The 15,618-nt window shown below is 41.3% G+C and overlaps 1 protein-coding gene and 1 long non-coding RNA gene across 3 annotated transcripts in view; both read right to left on the bottom strand.

Annotated features, from left to right (window-relative positions):
- Window positions 1-1,758: 1,758 nt before the first annotated feature.
- Usp20-33 (Ubiquitin specific protease 20/33) overlaps window positions 1,759-15,618 on the bottom strand; it is a 28,186-nt gene continuing 14,326 nt past the window's right edge. Inside the window, exons 13-21 of one of the 2 annotated variants that reach the window (XM_028308115.1) lie at window positions 14,899-15,024; window positions 13,813-13,928; window positions 9,663-9,841; window positions 8,612-8,798; window positions 7,964-8,077; window positions 7,374-7,517; window positions 4,643-4,769; window positions 3,920-4,048; window positions 1,759-3,279 (exon numbers count right to left, since the gene is read on the bottom strand). In XM_028308115.1, the coding sequence (XP_028163916.1) occupies window positions 2,659-3,279; window positions 3,920-4,048; window positions 4,643-4,769; window positions 7,374-7,517; window positions 7,964-8,077; window positions 8,612-8,798; window positions 9,663-9,841; window positions 13,813-13,928; window positions 14,899-15,024 (1,743 nt within the window). In that variant the 3' untranslated portion in view covers window positions 1,759-2,658. Of the gene's footprint in view, window positions 3,280-3,919; window positions 4,049-4,642; window positions 4,770-7,373; window positions 7,518-7,963; window positions 8,078-8,611; window positions 8,799-9,662; window positions 9,842-13,812; window positions 13,929-14,889; window positions 15,025-15,618 lie in introns of both variants that reach the window. The other variant, XM_028308114.1, reaches the window with a different exon arrangement.
- LOC114355321 (uncharacterized) lies at window positions 5,171-6,733 on the bottom strand. The gene is made up of 3 exons (XR_003656096.1): window positions 6,665-6,733; window positions 6,035-6,524; window positions 5,171-5,212 (listed from the first exon to the last, which is right to left on the bottom strand). It is a non-coding gene; the product is annotated as an uncharacterized LOC114355321 (long non-coding RNA).

Consider the following 15,618-nt stretch of genomic DNA (forward strand, 5'->3'; position numbering starts at 1 on the left):
GTAGGTGGACGTCCCACGCTGCCGCGCATAAAAAAATGTATGAAGATTTTATTTCTCGAAAGTTTCTGCTAGGGGCGCTGTACTGTACAATCCGATATACATTCGATGTCACTTTTTTACGCAGTCGACATCGAATGTGTTCGAGGTAAACTCACACTACGCCCCCTGTTGCATTATGTTGCGGTCCCAGAATAAATCTTTGGTACCTGTTTAAAAAAGTTGAGAAAGATACAACTTACGCAGGTTTTTTGTACTTTTATCAAATGGCCTAAAGAATTCGCACAAATAATAAGATCTATAATCGATATAAGTGATCTTGAATGGGTTAATTTCCTGGCCAGGTCCATCTTTTCGAGTGTTTGTACAAACAATGTAAGTACCCCTCGCAGGTTAAAGTTAATAATTAAACTATAAACATTGTACCTGGTTTGTAATAACATGATGTAATTATGGTCTTCAGTAATAAATATTTTGAACATCATTTTGTTTATTTAATTTCGTTCAAATTACCCTGTGTAATCGTAATATGACACGAAAATATTGTTTAAATTATTGTCTTTTACATTAACCATAGTTTACACTCCAAAAATACTTACGAGAGCTAATCTAATGCCACTTTTCTAAACTAATACTGAGGAAATTTCTTGCAAGACGACTCAGTGTGAACAGAGCCTTAGTTGCTTAGTTTTTCTGATGGTATCCTTCCGTTTGGCCAAATTACTTTTCGCCAAATTTCACTTCGCAAACAACTTATCGCCAAAGTTTCATTTTCCAAATGAACTTTTAGCAACTGTACTTTTCGCAACTAATTCATTTGGTCAAATTATCATTTGGCAAAATTTTACTTGGCAAATGTTTATCTAGCAAATGTTTCATTTTGCCAAATATTCTATCCCAAATAATTTGTTTGGTCAAATTGACACTTCATATAGGTAGGTACTTAATTACCCACCGTTACCCACTAATCAAAGCATAAGGCAGATAGATAGATGATCATGGTTTTCACGAGAATTTTATGTAAAACAAAGAGATTGCAGAAAATAGTATGGTTGCAGAAAGTAGGTATTGCACAAATAGTAGGTTAGGTTAGGTTAGAACAGTGACCCTTAACGCTAGAATCACCTCTATTGTTAATAAATCATTTGGACATTTCGATAAAAAGAATGAAATATGAAAACTAATTTAGAACAAAGTTTATATTAACTACCTACTCACTAAACAAAATAATAACCACAAGCTAATTTGTATTCCATTCTATGCACCAATCAAATTAATTTGTAAATAGTTTATCGTGAAATATTTTTGCCAAATGAAACATTTGGCAAAACATACTTTGCCTAACAATAATTTGCTAAACAATAATATGCCAAAAACGACATTTGCGAATTAAAAGTTTGCAATAAGTTTGTTTTGCCAAATAAGAATTTGCCAAATGAAAATTTGCGAAACGTTGTTTGCGATGTGATAATTTGGGAAACGTTTTTTGGCTAAACATTAGTAATCCTTTTCTGATACATATTATCTATAAATAACTTGAAAAATATATATAAAATAGTTTGAGATGCGACTCTTATCGCTAAGAAATTTTAATTTTATCTGTTTATTTTTTTATAATAACAAAGTCCATTTTAATTAAGCCATTCATTGAATCTGGCACAAGAGTTGTGACCTGTTGAACCTATACGATTACTACGTTTATAAATACTTGGGATAGGTAGAGTGAGTATTGGTGTGATAGTAAAAAAAATATGCAGTCAATATCGGTGAAATATATTTTTTATTGCTGATCAATCCATTAACAAGTAACACATAGACTTAGAACCAGAAATAACAAAATAAATAACCTAATCCACATGGTAAAACAGAAAACGAAAGAAATGCAGTCAGAAACATAGTCATCCTATCTATAAACATGAATTTACTATACACAGACAAGTGACGGTAAACTTTATCGTAATTTTACAAGATATACATCAATATTGTAAATATACAGTTTGATGATTATTCAGGATAACATCGTTATTCAAGTATCTAATTTATCTAGACTTGAATTTGAACTAAATTAAAATTGTACTAAAAATACTAACACCCCCCCGGAGTGGGCCTGAAGGCCGCAGGTTATAGTATAATATGCTTTTAGAAAAATATCCATTCGTAATAAGAGGAGTCCAGTTAGGCTCAACCATAAATGCACTAAACAACAGTCACAGAGGAATGTTCAGTTCACGCTAGTGTTGAAAACCATCGATAGTAGGTATCTCCATCGAGTAGCACAGTGACGTTTCGATATCGTTGAGAAACAAAAAAAGAGCGATAGACCGATAGCAGTATCGAAAATTTAATCGCATTTCTTATCGATATATTTATAATGGCTTTGGCAAACTCATTGAATATCGACGCACACATCACAACACTATCGACTTGACTAAAGCTTTGGATACACTATGGACAAGAGAATCCGAGTGTCAAATCAATGTCCCGCGGTGTTTCAAAATGTTTCATCGCGTAAACGCGTGTAATATTGCACGGCAACACATCGGGACATTTTTCGGTCGTTTTGTCCGCTAGTGTATCCTCGGCTTTCACAGCGGCACTTTAGACGTGGTGAGAAGCGACTTTCTGCCTCAGCCTGTGCACAAACTGGAAGGCAAGAAAGAATCATTTCACTGTCCGACTTTTCATTCTTCTCACTTTGCCGCGTTTAGGTTTCGCTTTCAGCGATATGCTGTCCAAATTAGGTAGATCGGCGTCGGTAACTTTGTCCGTAACTTTCACCGGGTTGTCGTTCGCATCGTGATCCGAACTGTCGACGCCGTTTTCCATTCTGACTACGTTAACGTAGCTTTGCGGAGGGCTGACGTCCATTTCTTCGTCAGAATCTTGATAGTTTCCATTCGGCTCATGGCGTTTGTATTGAAAATGTCTGTAGTTGATATCTTCGTCGGAATCGGCTGTCGCTTTGCCCTTGTATCTTCTGTTGATGTTTTGAAGAGATTGATTTTTCTGCAGCTCGGTGTGAATCGTGTCTCGGATGTTCATTTCCGAGGTGGATTTGGTGCAATACTCTTCCTTGTCGGATTCGGAGTATTTCCGCGACAGCCGGCGGTCGAAGGGTTTGTGGGCGTCGAGGGTGGCGGCTGGCACGGCGGGGGTGGGGCACTTGAGCCGCACCTCGGGGCCGCCGCCGTAGATGTCGGTGAAGAACCTCCACAGCTCCTCGCTGAGTTGCGCGTGGTCGGAGCCCTGTTTTAGGAGGTACGTTGTGTTGCCGTCGTTCTCCTGGAAAATTTGAGTAGTTGTTAGACATTTTATAAAACAGAAACGAAATTTTTGGCAACAAATGTGATGTTGGAACTGTTGATCTAAAAAACCTTGTAAATACAGTGTGACTGGAACTAGACTCGCCATAGCAAATTCCCAAGTAGAGGAGGTCGTTTACGATTTCGTAAATATTTCAATATTGCAATATTTATTGGACCATCCTTTTTTTGTACACACAACCTGTATAAACAATGTTATACAAATGCGGCGAGCTATATGAAAATATATTTTGTAGGTTCATACTAAAAATTAGAGAAGAATTAATAGAGATAAATCTGCCACGTCGCAATTCAACAAAAGGCACTATTCAGTACTTCCATAGTATATTCTTGTGCTGCATTGTTGTATTGTGGTGCACTGTGATGTAGCTTTAGAACAAGGATGCACAAACCGCGGCCCGCGGGTCACATGCGGCCCACTAGCAAAATTATAACAACCTGAACCTATATTGAGTTGTTTTTATTTCTTGCTGCCCGCTCTTTTAGCTCATAATTTGCCCGAGTGGCCCCAGTAAGTCCGTGCATCCCTACTTTAGAACATTTCTTTCGATATAACCAGTGTATACGATTATAAGTCTTATCTCTATAGCAATAAGTACCTGTTTGGTGACTATCCCCGTGTTATCGACCGGCGGCGGCGGCTGCTGCGTCTTGTTGCGGACAAAGGCCTGCCACTGCCGGAACCAGTGCATACTGATCGCGTATATTGCGCGAGGACGCTCTTGCTCCTGAAATTATGGTTGAATGGTTAGGTTTAACCATTTGTGGCAGGCATAAAACATAAAATGTAATCATATTAATTGAATTAATGCAACAACACGCAATTAACGCAACGGCTTCACTCTCACTCTTTCTGCGAATGTCGTAACAAGCTATGAAGGGAAAATATGGGAACTGCCCCCTTAGATAAAATGCACTTATTGATCGAATCGAAAATCGAATCCGTCAAAACGTTATACAAAAAAAGGCATATCGACCACTTTTCGACTGGTTTGCGATTATAATGTGCACTTTGTCTAGACCCAACCTGCCTCCTCAACCCGTTTGGCCAGCGTCGAGTGTAGACCAAATAATCACTTTGTCTCTTGTAAATTAAAGAGGGTCGTGTGCTCTTGCAGTAGACACTAACTCCGAAGTGACCCGATTACAACAAGTGTGCTCAAGAAAATTTCAATTCAGAATCCGGGCATAAGTCGGTCAAAAATAGTTTATACCATTTTATTATTTAACAAGATTATGTACTTAATATTTAATTTACTTAACACTGGCGACATTTACAGCCCGCACGCAGCCATAAAAACAAAATAAAATAAACTTCTCACCTGGAATATAGCGTGCAGGTCGCAGAAAGCCGCTAGTTCGCGCGCTCGCCTTGCACGAAGACGCTGCGCCGCCCGTGCGCATACGCCGCACTCGTGTGCGTGAGACAGCGCCGGCCCGCCGCCGAAGCTGCAGTAATTAAGACGTTAGTGTTATAGTAATAAGATATCTTAGTCCGATCAACGAGGAGATTCGTTGTATGGAGACTTTCGAATAATTCCTCTGCCTATGAAACTTGGCATATTATGATGAACTTCCCAAAATAAAAGTAGTTGGATTATTGTATATTTATAATCTGTATTAACTATTTTCATCATGTGCCAAGTTTCATAGGCAAAGGAATTATTCGAGTTACGACAGCTTCGTTGATCGGACTATATCTTATCTTGACGCAGTCTCAATGATGGGCTCAATATAGTGCCGGGGCGTTGCCAAAGCTGTGTTCGAATTACAACCTTAGTATTATAACATTAAGAGTCCCCCCAAACTATGGAATCGCTCGAAGACGCTGCGCCGCCCGTGCGCATACTCCGCACTCGTGTGCGTGAGACAATGCCGGCCCGCCGCCGAAGCTGTAGTAATTTAGACGTTAGTGTTATAGTAATAAGGTATCTTATCGACGAGCCGTCCCGATGATGGGCGCAATATAGTGCCGGGGCGTTGCCAAAGCTGTGCATTGAAATTACAACCTTAGGCTGAGTTGCACCACTTAACTTTGATCGTAGCTTTGAAGATAACCGGTGTATTTTGTATGGAGTTTGACTGATTTTTGACGTTTGTCAAAGTTAAAGTAAGATGGTGCAACCCAGTGCGTGGGACGTCCACCCACAAGGTGGACCGACGACCTGATAAAGGTAGCAGGAAGGCGCTGGATGCAGGCCGCTACCAACCGTGCGATGTGGAACCCAGCCTTAGAGCGCATACACCGCACTCGTGCGCGTGAGACAGCGCCGGCCCGCCGCCGAAGCTGCAGTAATTAAGACGTTAGTGTTATAATATTAAGGTATCTTATCGACGAGCCGTCCCGATGATGGGCTCAATATAGTGCCGGGGCGCTGTCAAAGCTGTGTTGAAATTACAACCTTAGTGCTATAATATTAAGAGTCCCCCCAAACTATGGAATCGCTTGGAGACGCTGCGCGGCGCGCGCGTATACGCCGCACTCGTGTGCGTGAGACAATGCCGGCTCGCCGCCGAAGCTGCAGTAATTTAGACTTTAGTGTTATAGTAATAAGGTATCTTATCGACGAGCCGTCCCCGATGATGGGCTCAATATAGTGCCGGGGCGTTGCCAAAGCTGTGTTGGAATTGTGAGCCCTAATGTTTGTGAATACGGGCGTGGGACCCTTAACGCTGGTCCTTCGAGCCGGATATTACCAAGGTAGTCTACTCACTGTGCGTAGAGGAATTCCCACAGCGGTTGCGGCACGACAGCCGCTAGGTGGTGTAAGTGCTGCGACAAAGTCGTCGTTGTCTATGGTCGGCATAGACAACACAAGCAGAGAATATAGTCTACTCACTGAGCATAGAGGAACTACCATAGCCGCTATGATTTCTTTGTGTATCTCCGGACGAGACCCTCTATATTAGGCGCGAACTAGCAAAGTTCCCTTGACACTGGTCCTTCGAGCCGGATATTACTAAGGTAGTCTACTCACTGTGCGTAGAGGAACTACCATAGCCGCTATGATTTCTTTGTGTATCTCTGGACGAGGCCCTCTACATTAGGCGCGAACTAGCAAGTTCCCTTAACACTGGTCCTTCGAGCCGGATATTACTAAGGTAGTGTACTCACTGTGCGTAGAGGAACTACCATAGCCGCTATGATTTCTTTGTGTATCTCCGGACGAGGCCCTCTAAATTAGGCGCGAACTAGCAAAGTTCCTATTGCATAAGAGTCTAGTGCCAGTTTTCACCATCAATCCCTAATTTTTAAGTGACCCTATGAACACAAAGTTCCTGTTATGTGTTACCATAGGGGTCACTTAAAGATTAGAAATTGATGGTGAAAACGGGCATAGGACCCTTAACACTGGTCCTTCGAGCCGGATATTACTAAGGTAGTGTACTCACTGTGCGTAGAGGAATTTCCACAGCGGTGTAAATCCTGCGCGCGGTCAGGCCGCACGCCGCCGTGCCAGCAGACGAAGTCGCCGTTGTCTATGATCGGCATAGACAAACAAGCACAGTCTACTTACTGTATGCAGAGGAACTCCCAGGCCCTCTATATCAGGCGTGAACTAGCAATATGCTTTTGCCACTAGTCCTTCGAGCCGGATAATTCCCGATGTACAAGCACATTATTCTACGCACTGGGTGTAGAGGAACTACCACATTGGCTGGGGCATAAAAGCGACTAAAGCCCGGTCGCCGAGCACGTAGGATTTCGTCCAATGACCCCAAGCTACCCTTCTCGCTCGCGCCTAATTTTATTGCTGTCACGACTGTGCGACGGGCGTCCGCAGATAGTGTGCGAGCGAGAGAAATTCTACGTGCTCGGCGACCGGACTATAGATGGTGCAGGAAGTTTTTTCACACAAGCAATTTCCACATGTTGTACAGGGCCTTTGAGCCAGATAACAGTCTACTCACTGTGCGTAGAGGAACTACCATAGCCGCTATGATTTCTTTGTGTATCTCCGGACGAGGCCCTCTATATTAGACGACGCGAACTAGCAAAGTTCCCTTGACACTGGTCCTTCGAGCCGGATATTACTAAGGTAGTCTACTCACTGTGCGTAGAGGAACTCCCACAGCGGTTGCGGCACGACAGCCGCTAGATGGTGTAAATGCTGCGCTCGGTCGGGCCGTACGCCGCCGTGCCAGCAGACAAAGTCGCCGTTGTCTATGGGGCCTGGCTCCGCCCACGTGTTGAATCTATGGATTATAATGATGATGTACCAGATTGAAAATTATAGTGCATGATTTTCAATATGGTACATCATTTGGCTGCGATTCAGATTCGCAATTCGTCTGTATCATTTAGGCCCGATTCGATCAATCTTTTATCCGAGAATAACTCCTGGTATTACTGATACTGAAAGTTGCAGTATGGAAAATGTGTCAAAACTCAAGATTTATTCTGAGATTAATATTTATTTACTCTTGTTTGGTCGAATCCACACTTAGTGATGTTTAGTCCCAGGACTCGGTTATGTGCGATGCATTCTGATGACGAAACATGACATTTAGGTTTAGCTACTTCTGTTTATACGAGTAGCCTTATGCTTTCCACATGCAAAACTATAATATATAAAAGTTTAATCAAAGCTATTTATTGACAAACTTTCGCACTATCAAATATAGATTTTAAATTGACTTACTTGTTGATCCACTGCTTAGAAATGTAGAATTTGATGTCGTTGGGTTCAACATTTGTGGACTCCAGGATCTCTGCTGCTTTTTGCCGCAACACTGTCATTTGTGGGTTTACTTTCCTGTGAACAAAATAATAAAACAAATTGTATGTACGAGATTTGGAGCTATGTATTTTCTTTCTTTCTTCTTTCACAAGTGGCGTCAAGCCCACCTATAGAACAACACGTAGGCCTCAGCACTCGCTAGCTGTGCAGGCGGCAGCGGCACCACGCTCTGGTCGTCAAAGGTGTACCAGCCGCATGCGTTGCTGACATACCTATAGTGCCACATGACTGATATGTGGCGTCAAGCTCACCTATAGAACAGCACGTAGGCCTCAGCGTTCGCTAGCTGTGCAGGCGGCAGCGGCACCACACTCTGGTCGTCAAAGGTATACCAGTCGCATCCGTTGCTGACTCACAAGCGGCGTCATGCTCTCACGTGACTCACATTTGGCGTCAAGCTCACCTATAGAACAGCACGTAGGCTTCAGCGCTCGTTGGCTACGCAGGCGGCAGCGGCACCAAGATCTGGTCGTCAAAGGTGTACCAGCCGCATCCGTTGCTAACACACCTATAGTGCCACGCGTGACTCACGTGTGGCGTCAAGCTCACCTATAAAACAGCACGTAGGCCTCAGCGCTCGCTAGCTGTGCAGGCGGCAGCGGCACCACGCTCTGGTCGTCAAAGGTGTACCAGCCTCGCCCATTACGCGCGACGCACGTATAGTGTCCACCGCCCGCGGTGCCCGCGTGGCAGATCACCGCGCATAGCTCGTAGCGGGTTATTTTTGACGTGCAATCTGGAATGAAGCAAGCAATTTAGAATTATTTACTACTGGATTAAGGTCTAATAAACACTCCCCTAGGACCACCCGGACAATCCGGGTATTTCGGGGCGCTTCAGACGTTGACCCCCTGTTACGATCCCTAGGGGCCCCGTAAGGGCCCTTAGCACCCCGTCAGGATTGAGATACCGGGGGTCGAGATTGAGCTATCGGGGGTCGAGATAGAGCTATCAGGGGTCGAGATTAAGCTATCGGAGGTCGAGATTCGAGTTATCAGGGGTCGAGATTGAGCTATCGGGGGTGGAGATTGAGCTATCGGGGGTCGAGATTGAGCTATCAGGGGTCGAGATTGAGTTACCGGGGGTCAAGAGTGAGTTATCGGGGGTCGAGTTGAAGGGGTTGAGCTGTTGATACTTTTACGTACCCTTGTGCGTGTAGGGCGCCATGTCCAGTCCCCGTAGAGGGAATGACACGCGCGCGGCCACCTTAGCGCTGAACATAAGCTCGTGGCGGAAACGTTTCAAGTATAAAATCCTCTGTCACGGTCCCTAGGGACCCCTTACGGACCCGTAGCGCCCCGTACGTTCCCTAGGGGCTCCGTACGGGCCTATAGCGTCCCGTACTCACCTCTGTGCCTTGTTGTGCAGCTTGTGGCGGTCCCGCTTCAGGTGTTCCAGCTCTGATACGGTCCCTAGGGGCCCCGTACGGACCCGTAGCGTCCCGTACAGTCCCTAGGGGCCCCGTAGCGCCTCGTACTCACCCTAGTGCTTCGTGCAGCTCGTGGCGGAAGCGCTTTAGATGTGGTACTTGTATGTGTCCCGTAGAGGCCCCGTACGGGCCAGTTGCACCCCGTACGGGCCCATAGCGTTCCGTACTTACCCTTGTGCGTGTAGGGCGCCATGTCCAGCCCCCGTAGAGGGAAGGACACGCGCGCGGCCACCTTAGCGCTGAACATGAGCTCGTGGCGGAAACGTTTCAGGTGTACACACAGCACTTCTGGAAGGCGCACCACGCCAGACATCTTGACGCCGTTGCGGAGCTTGTTGCAGCGGGAACAACTGGGAATAGTTAAACGTGGTTAATTACAAAACTGTTCTATATGTATCTTGGACGAATAAACCACTGGACACGAAACCTACAAGATTTCTAAGGAAACACGATCAACCACTTTTTGCGGGGGGAGAGGTTTGACAATTGTCAAATAATGACATTTAGTGCTGGGAAAGATCGTAAATTTTGATCGATAGTTATGTAAATGAATGAATGAATGAACCTAATAAATGAATTATGGATTGATTTATTATTGAAAGTTTCTTTAATTAAAAGACTATAATTAATTAGTAAAGTAACTTTTTGTATTTTCTTCTAAGGAATTTTTATTAGTTAAGTATAATACATGAGTCAAATGACTATTACTCCTAAACTAACTGATATATCTTAACCGTTATAGTTTTCCTTGAAAGTTCATAAAATAAATTATTATTATGAATTTTCCCAGATTTTTCAAGCTAACGGTTTAGTATTTAGAGGGGACTCGAAAAAAAATTGGCACTTTAAACTTTAATAATTTGCAAACAGATCTCTAAATGGAAAAATAGCCTTAGAAACCCCTAAGCAATTTTAAAAGACCTGTCCAACGATATCCCACACGATGAGGTAGAAGATAAAAAAAATTCACCCCCACTTTACATGTACCTACCCCTAGATGTAAAGCAACTAGATACCGTAATTATTTTTTTTTCAAAATTTTATCTTACTGTTTTATCAGCGTGATTAATATACATGTTACGGTCAATGTGATAAATTGAAAATTATTAATAATAACCGGTTATTATGAATAATACCCGACAGTCGCGGTGAAAGTGATAAATTAATCACAGTTAACAGTGATTATTTAATAATTCAACCTTAGCACTAACAAATTTCATAAAAGAGAACAACATCTTGTGTACGTGTTCGTTTACAGCCAAACTTTTGAACTTTTTGATATCATATATTAATATAATTTGGCATAATGAGTTTGGAATGTTTTTTGCATAATATTACTTTTCCATGATGCCTATAACATAATGTTTTGATTTAAAGTGAAAAATAGGTTAAGGTGCGGCGGGGGTGGCCCTTGGGCCACCCCTAAGCCGCCTATTTAGTTTTATACACACATAAATGACCTCATATTAATCACATTTACCAAATCATGCGGTAATTATTCATAATAACCGGCGATTATTCATAATTTTCACATTTATCACTTTGACCGTAACATACATACCTCCACAAAATTACAGCTCTCTAGTGCCAATAGTTTCCAAGCAAAACCTCGGACAGACAGACATAGCAAAACTCATGTTACGGTTAATGTGATAAATTGAAAATTATTAATAATAACCGGCTATTATGAATAATTACCGACAGTCGCGGTTAAAGTGATAAATTAATCACATATAACAGTGATTATTTAATAATTCACCCTTAGTACTAACAAATTTCATAAAAGAGAACAACATCTTGTGTACGTGCTCGTGTACAGCCAAACTTTTGAACGTTTTGATATCATATATTAATATAATTTGGCATAATGAGTTTGGAATGTTTCTTGCATAATATTACTTTTCCATGATGCCTATAACATAATGTTTTGATTTAAAGTGAAAAATAGGTTAAGGTGCGGCGGGGGGGGGCCTTGGGCCACCCCTAAGCCGCCTATTTAGTTTTATACACACATAAATGACCTCATATTAATCACAGTGATTATTCATAATAACCGGCGATTATTCATAATTTTCACATTTATCACTTTGACCGTAACATACATACCTCCAACGCAAAAAGCTCTCTAGTGCCAATAGTTTCCAAGCAAAACCTCGGACAGACAGACATATCGAAACTATAAGGGTTCCTTGTCAGGACTACGGGACCCTAAAAATTATATTTTCTATGATGATAATGACATTTTATTATAAACCGTCTATGTAAACGAATAAAACTAATAATGCTTCCATTTGCATGTATGAATACTAAAATGCAGAATAAATGACGAAATGAAGAAAAATATACAAGTTTTTTTTTATCAAAATCGATTTTCCTAGATTATGTTGAAAGGAACAATAATAAACTAGGTACTTCTGTAAAAAAACAATGAGACCCTAGTACTAACCGCTGTCACTACACGTGTTTTTCTAGATCTATTCGTAATCAGTGGGCTTAGTGCGACTTTATATCGATCGTCATCCGCTAGCGACTACGAGACTGCGTAAAAAATGACATGCATTAAGGCTTGGTATTTCTTCTAAAGTAGGTATTTCGCGCTGTCAAAATCTGCGCGCGCAATTCTTCGCCGAAAACAGCGCGTCAAAGAGCTCCCGCCACAATTTCCAGCTACACAGTATAGAAATACGCAGTTGGTTAGGTTAGGTTGACTTCCTTCCCTTCAAGCGTCACACTCACAACACTTTCTAATAGAAATCATATCCAAGTGATACAAATTAAAACACCTTTCAGACTTTTTGGGAATATATTCTAGAATCGAATAAATATAAAATATAACTGCAGAAGTAAACACTGTTCAAAGTGGCCGTGGCGTCGCCCGACCTTCTGGAAATTAATTTGAATAATTTCAGTTTCAGTTTGTTTGGTATATCGATAAACTTATCGACATTTTTCAAGCCCTTTACGTCATAAAAAATGAGATGTGAATGAATGAATGAAACCTATAATCCAACCAAATTAAATATGCTACATGTTTTAAGCATTTACATGTACAATGAGTACTTTTTAAAATGACGTAATCATATTTTGTTTACATATCAAATTTTATTTATTTTACGAAAAAATAGCTACTATAATAGATTTAAAATGTACTTACGCGTGATAAGAAACATTTCTTGTGTGACCGGAATAATTTTTGCAATAAAGTACGGCGCATTTACCCATTTTTCATGATATTTTTACTCTTCGAGAGCTCGCGTCATACTGACAAAGTGACAACCTGACAACATTTACCATGGCTAATTTAGCCTTAGTAAGTGCTAGAGGGGTAAAGACGAAAACGTCACTCGTTACGCGTCCAGTGGTTTATTCGTCCAAGATATGTATTGAGGTTGCTACGTTGCGGATGACATATTAAGGCTAGGTTGCACCATTTTACTACGTGGTTAATTACAATACTGTTCTATATGTATTGAGGTTGCTACGTTGCGGATGACATATTAAGGCTAGGTTGCACCATTTTACTTTAACTTTGACAAACGTCAAAAATCTGTCAAACTCCATACAAAATACACCGGATAACGTTATAGTCACGGTTAAAGTTAGATGGTGCAACTCAGCCTAGGTTTTTAACATTGGATTGGTTGATCTCAATCTAGAAGGTGGAAGGTTTTAGTAACACTTGGTAGGAACTATTTTCTAACTATTCCAAGAGAAAATAATATAATAATTAACTTTTTTAAAAAATAAAACCGACTTCAAATGCGTGAACACAAAAAAAAACTAAAAATTAAAAATATTTCATATAAAAAAGTTCATCCCCAATTTTCCACCCTTGGGGGTGAAATATTTTCTTCAAATTCGCATGAAACCACCCTTTTGATAATACCTATTCAACAAAAAAATAATCGTTCAAATTGATTTATAATCGGCGGAGATATTGCGTATAAAAAAGTTCATCCCCAATTTTCCACCCTTGGGGGTTGTTTTTTCTATTATTAAATTTAAATGGGACCACCCTTGAGGTATTACCTATACGCCGAAAAAAGATTTGTTCAAATCGGTTCATAATTGGCGGAGTTATCGCGTAACAAACATAGAAAAAAAAAACATACGGGTCGAATTGAGAACCTCCTCCTTTTTTGAAGTCGGTTGAAAAGACGGTGTCTTTCGTCTCGTGATTTTACATTCGATACTAGAATTTTTTTCATATTATATGCTCTTGTGACACACCTGTAGTGTCGCGCATTGATTGGTTTATAAGAGAGACCTAACAAAAACCAACAAGACCGAACGAACAAAAAAGGCTTATAGTGTATATTACCTGTACATATTGTCTCCTTTGAGCTCATCCGCGCTAAAGAAGGCAGCGAGGCAGTCCTGCAGCGACACCACGGGCCCGTAGAACCACGACCGCAGCCAGCTCAGAAGCCACCACACCTTCAGAAAATGTTCGTACGTCAATATAGAGGGAATGTTATAATATCAAAAGAATTAGGCTGAGTTGCACCATTTTACTTTGACTTTAACAAACGTCAAAAATCTGTCAAAAGACTAGTTAATGTTAAAGTAAGATGGTGCAACCCAGCCTTATTGTAGTATGACGCTTGCATAATGTAGAGTACATACAGGTCACTCAATAAAATATTGTTCAGCTACATCATACCATATCGGCATGCAAGAGAATCAATTTTTCGTGATTAAGAAATTATAGTACAAATAAATTAAATTATGTGGTGTAAGAAAAGTCAATTAAGATTAAGAAACATTATTGTGAATGCTTTTTAACCCGGCGAGTATGTGATACAAAAAGTACACGTGGAGAATGTGGAAGGTCTTCATGACCCTGTATTTGAATGTAATTTTTTTGGTACTAAGCGGTATTTAAAAAAAATATTTATCAAGAAACTGAAGTAACAGTAATTAAATTGAATTCAAATGTTGGAAATACGTGGTAATCGGCTTTGTGTATTGTTTTTACACAAATAAGGCTTCCCATCCAAAAAAAAATCTGCGAAGCTGAGACCTTCGGCCTGATCATCACTTACCATCAGGTGAGATACAGGCCAAGAACTTCCTCGTCGTGGATAAAAAGAAATGTGCATATTTGAAGGGGGGGTGGCTCTTGGCCTGTAAGACCTGATGGAAAGTCAGATCTAGCTAGTTGTCTTCCTCAGAGGACGTGGTTAGTATAAGACTCGATTGGCACTTTTTAATCAAATCGAAAATCAAATCCGTTTAAATTCATACAAAAAAGGCATTTCGACCATCTTTCGACGTAAACACTGTCACCTTTTGCATTTTGTCTAGGGTAGGTTTATGTATCATGCTCGCTATTTACCTCGCAGGAATGTGTAAATGTGGTGTAAAATGTATCCTAGTTAAAATATAAAGTACAAACCGGACTCACCCACGACTCCTGCGAGCCATGAGCGGCGTGGGCCAGCAGCGGTTGCTGGCAGCGGATGACGGCTAAATGCTCCCGCGAAGGGATGGGCAGGGACAGGTCTTGGAAGGTCTCCACGCGGGTTGACACCTGTCAAAAGCGTTGATTCTATAGCAGGAGTGGCCAAACTTTTGACCTGTGAGGTCTACTATGCACGAAAATATTTCTTGCGGTCGACTGCAAGGTGTAGTTTAGATGATAGAAATGTTTTATTTCACATTTTTCATTTTCAATCATTCTGTTCAGTTCATTTAACTCACGCGGGCTACCAAAATAGTCTTCGCGGTCGACCGGTAGACCGCGGTCGACCTCTTGGCCGTCACTGTTTTATAGAATAAAATAAAATGTAATTATTTTTCTCAACACAAGTCAAAGCTTTATATTCAGTACTTATGCCGTTTCCAGGGCACTTATACACGTCGTAGCTTTCCCTACCACCACTTCAGGACAACATATAGGCTGGTACTGAGAAGTGGCGGTATCATTAAAGCTTATGCTAGACTAGATGAAAAGCACCATAGGAAAAGTGCGCTCAATGTGCACTCGCACAACACGGTCGTTGCGATCTAGTCCAATACTAATATCGAAAATAATTCCCTGATGCGGAGTGTAACGAATACACATTCAGGGAACCAGTTTCACTTCAAACGACATGACATTAATCTCTAAAATATCTTTTCAAAA

This window comes from Ostrinia furnacalis, unplaced genomic scaffold (assembly GCF_004193835.3).
Source record: "Ostrinia furnacalis isolate ACB-3 unplaced genomic scaffold, ASM419383v2 OfSCF2392, whole genome shotgun sequence".
In the NCBI taxonomy this organism is placed as follows: domain Eukaryota; kingdom Metazoa; phylum Arthropoda; class Insecta; order Lepidoptera; family Crambidae; genus Ostrinia; species Ostrinia furnacalis.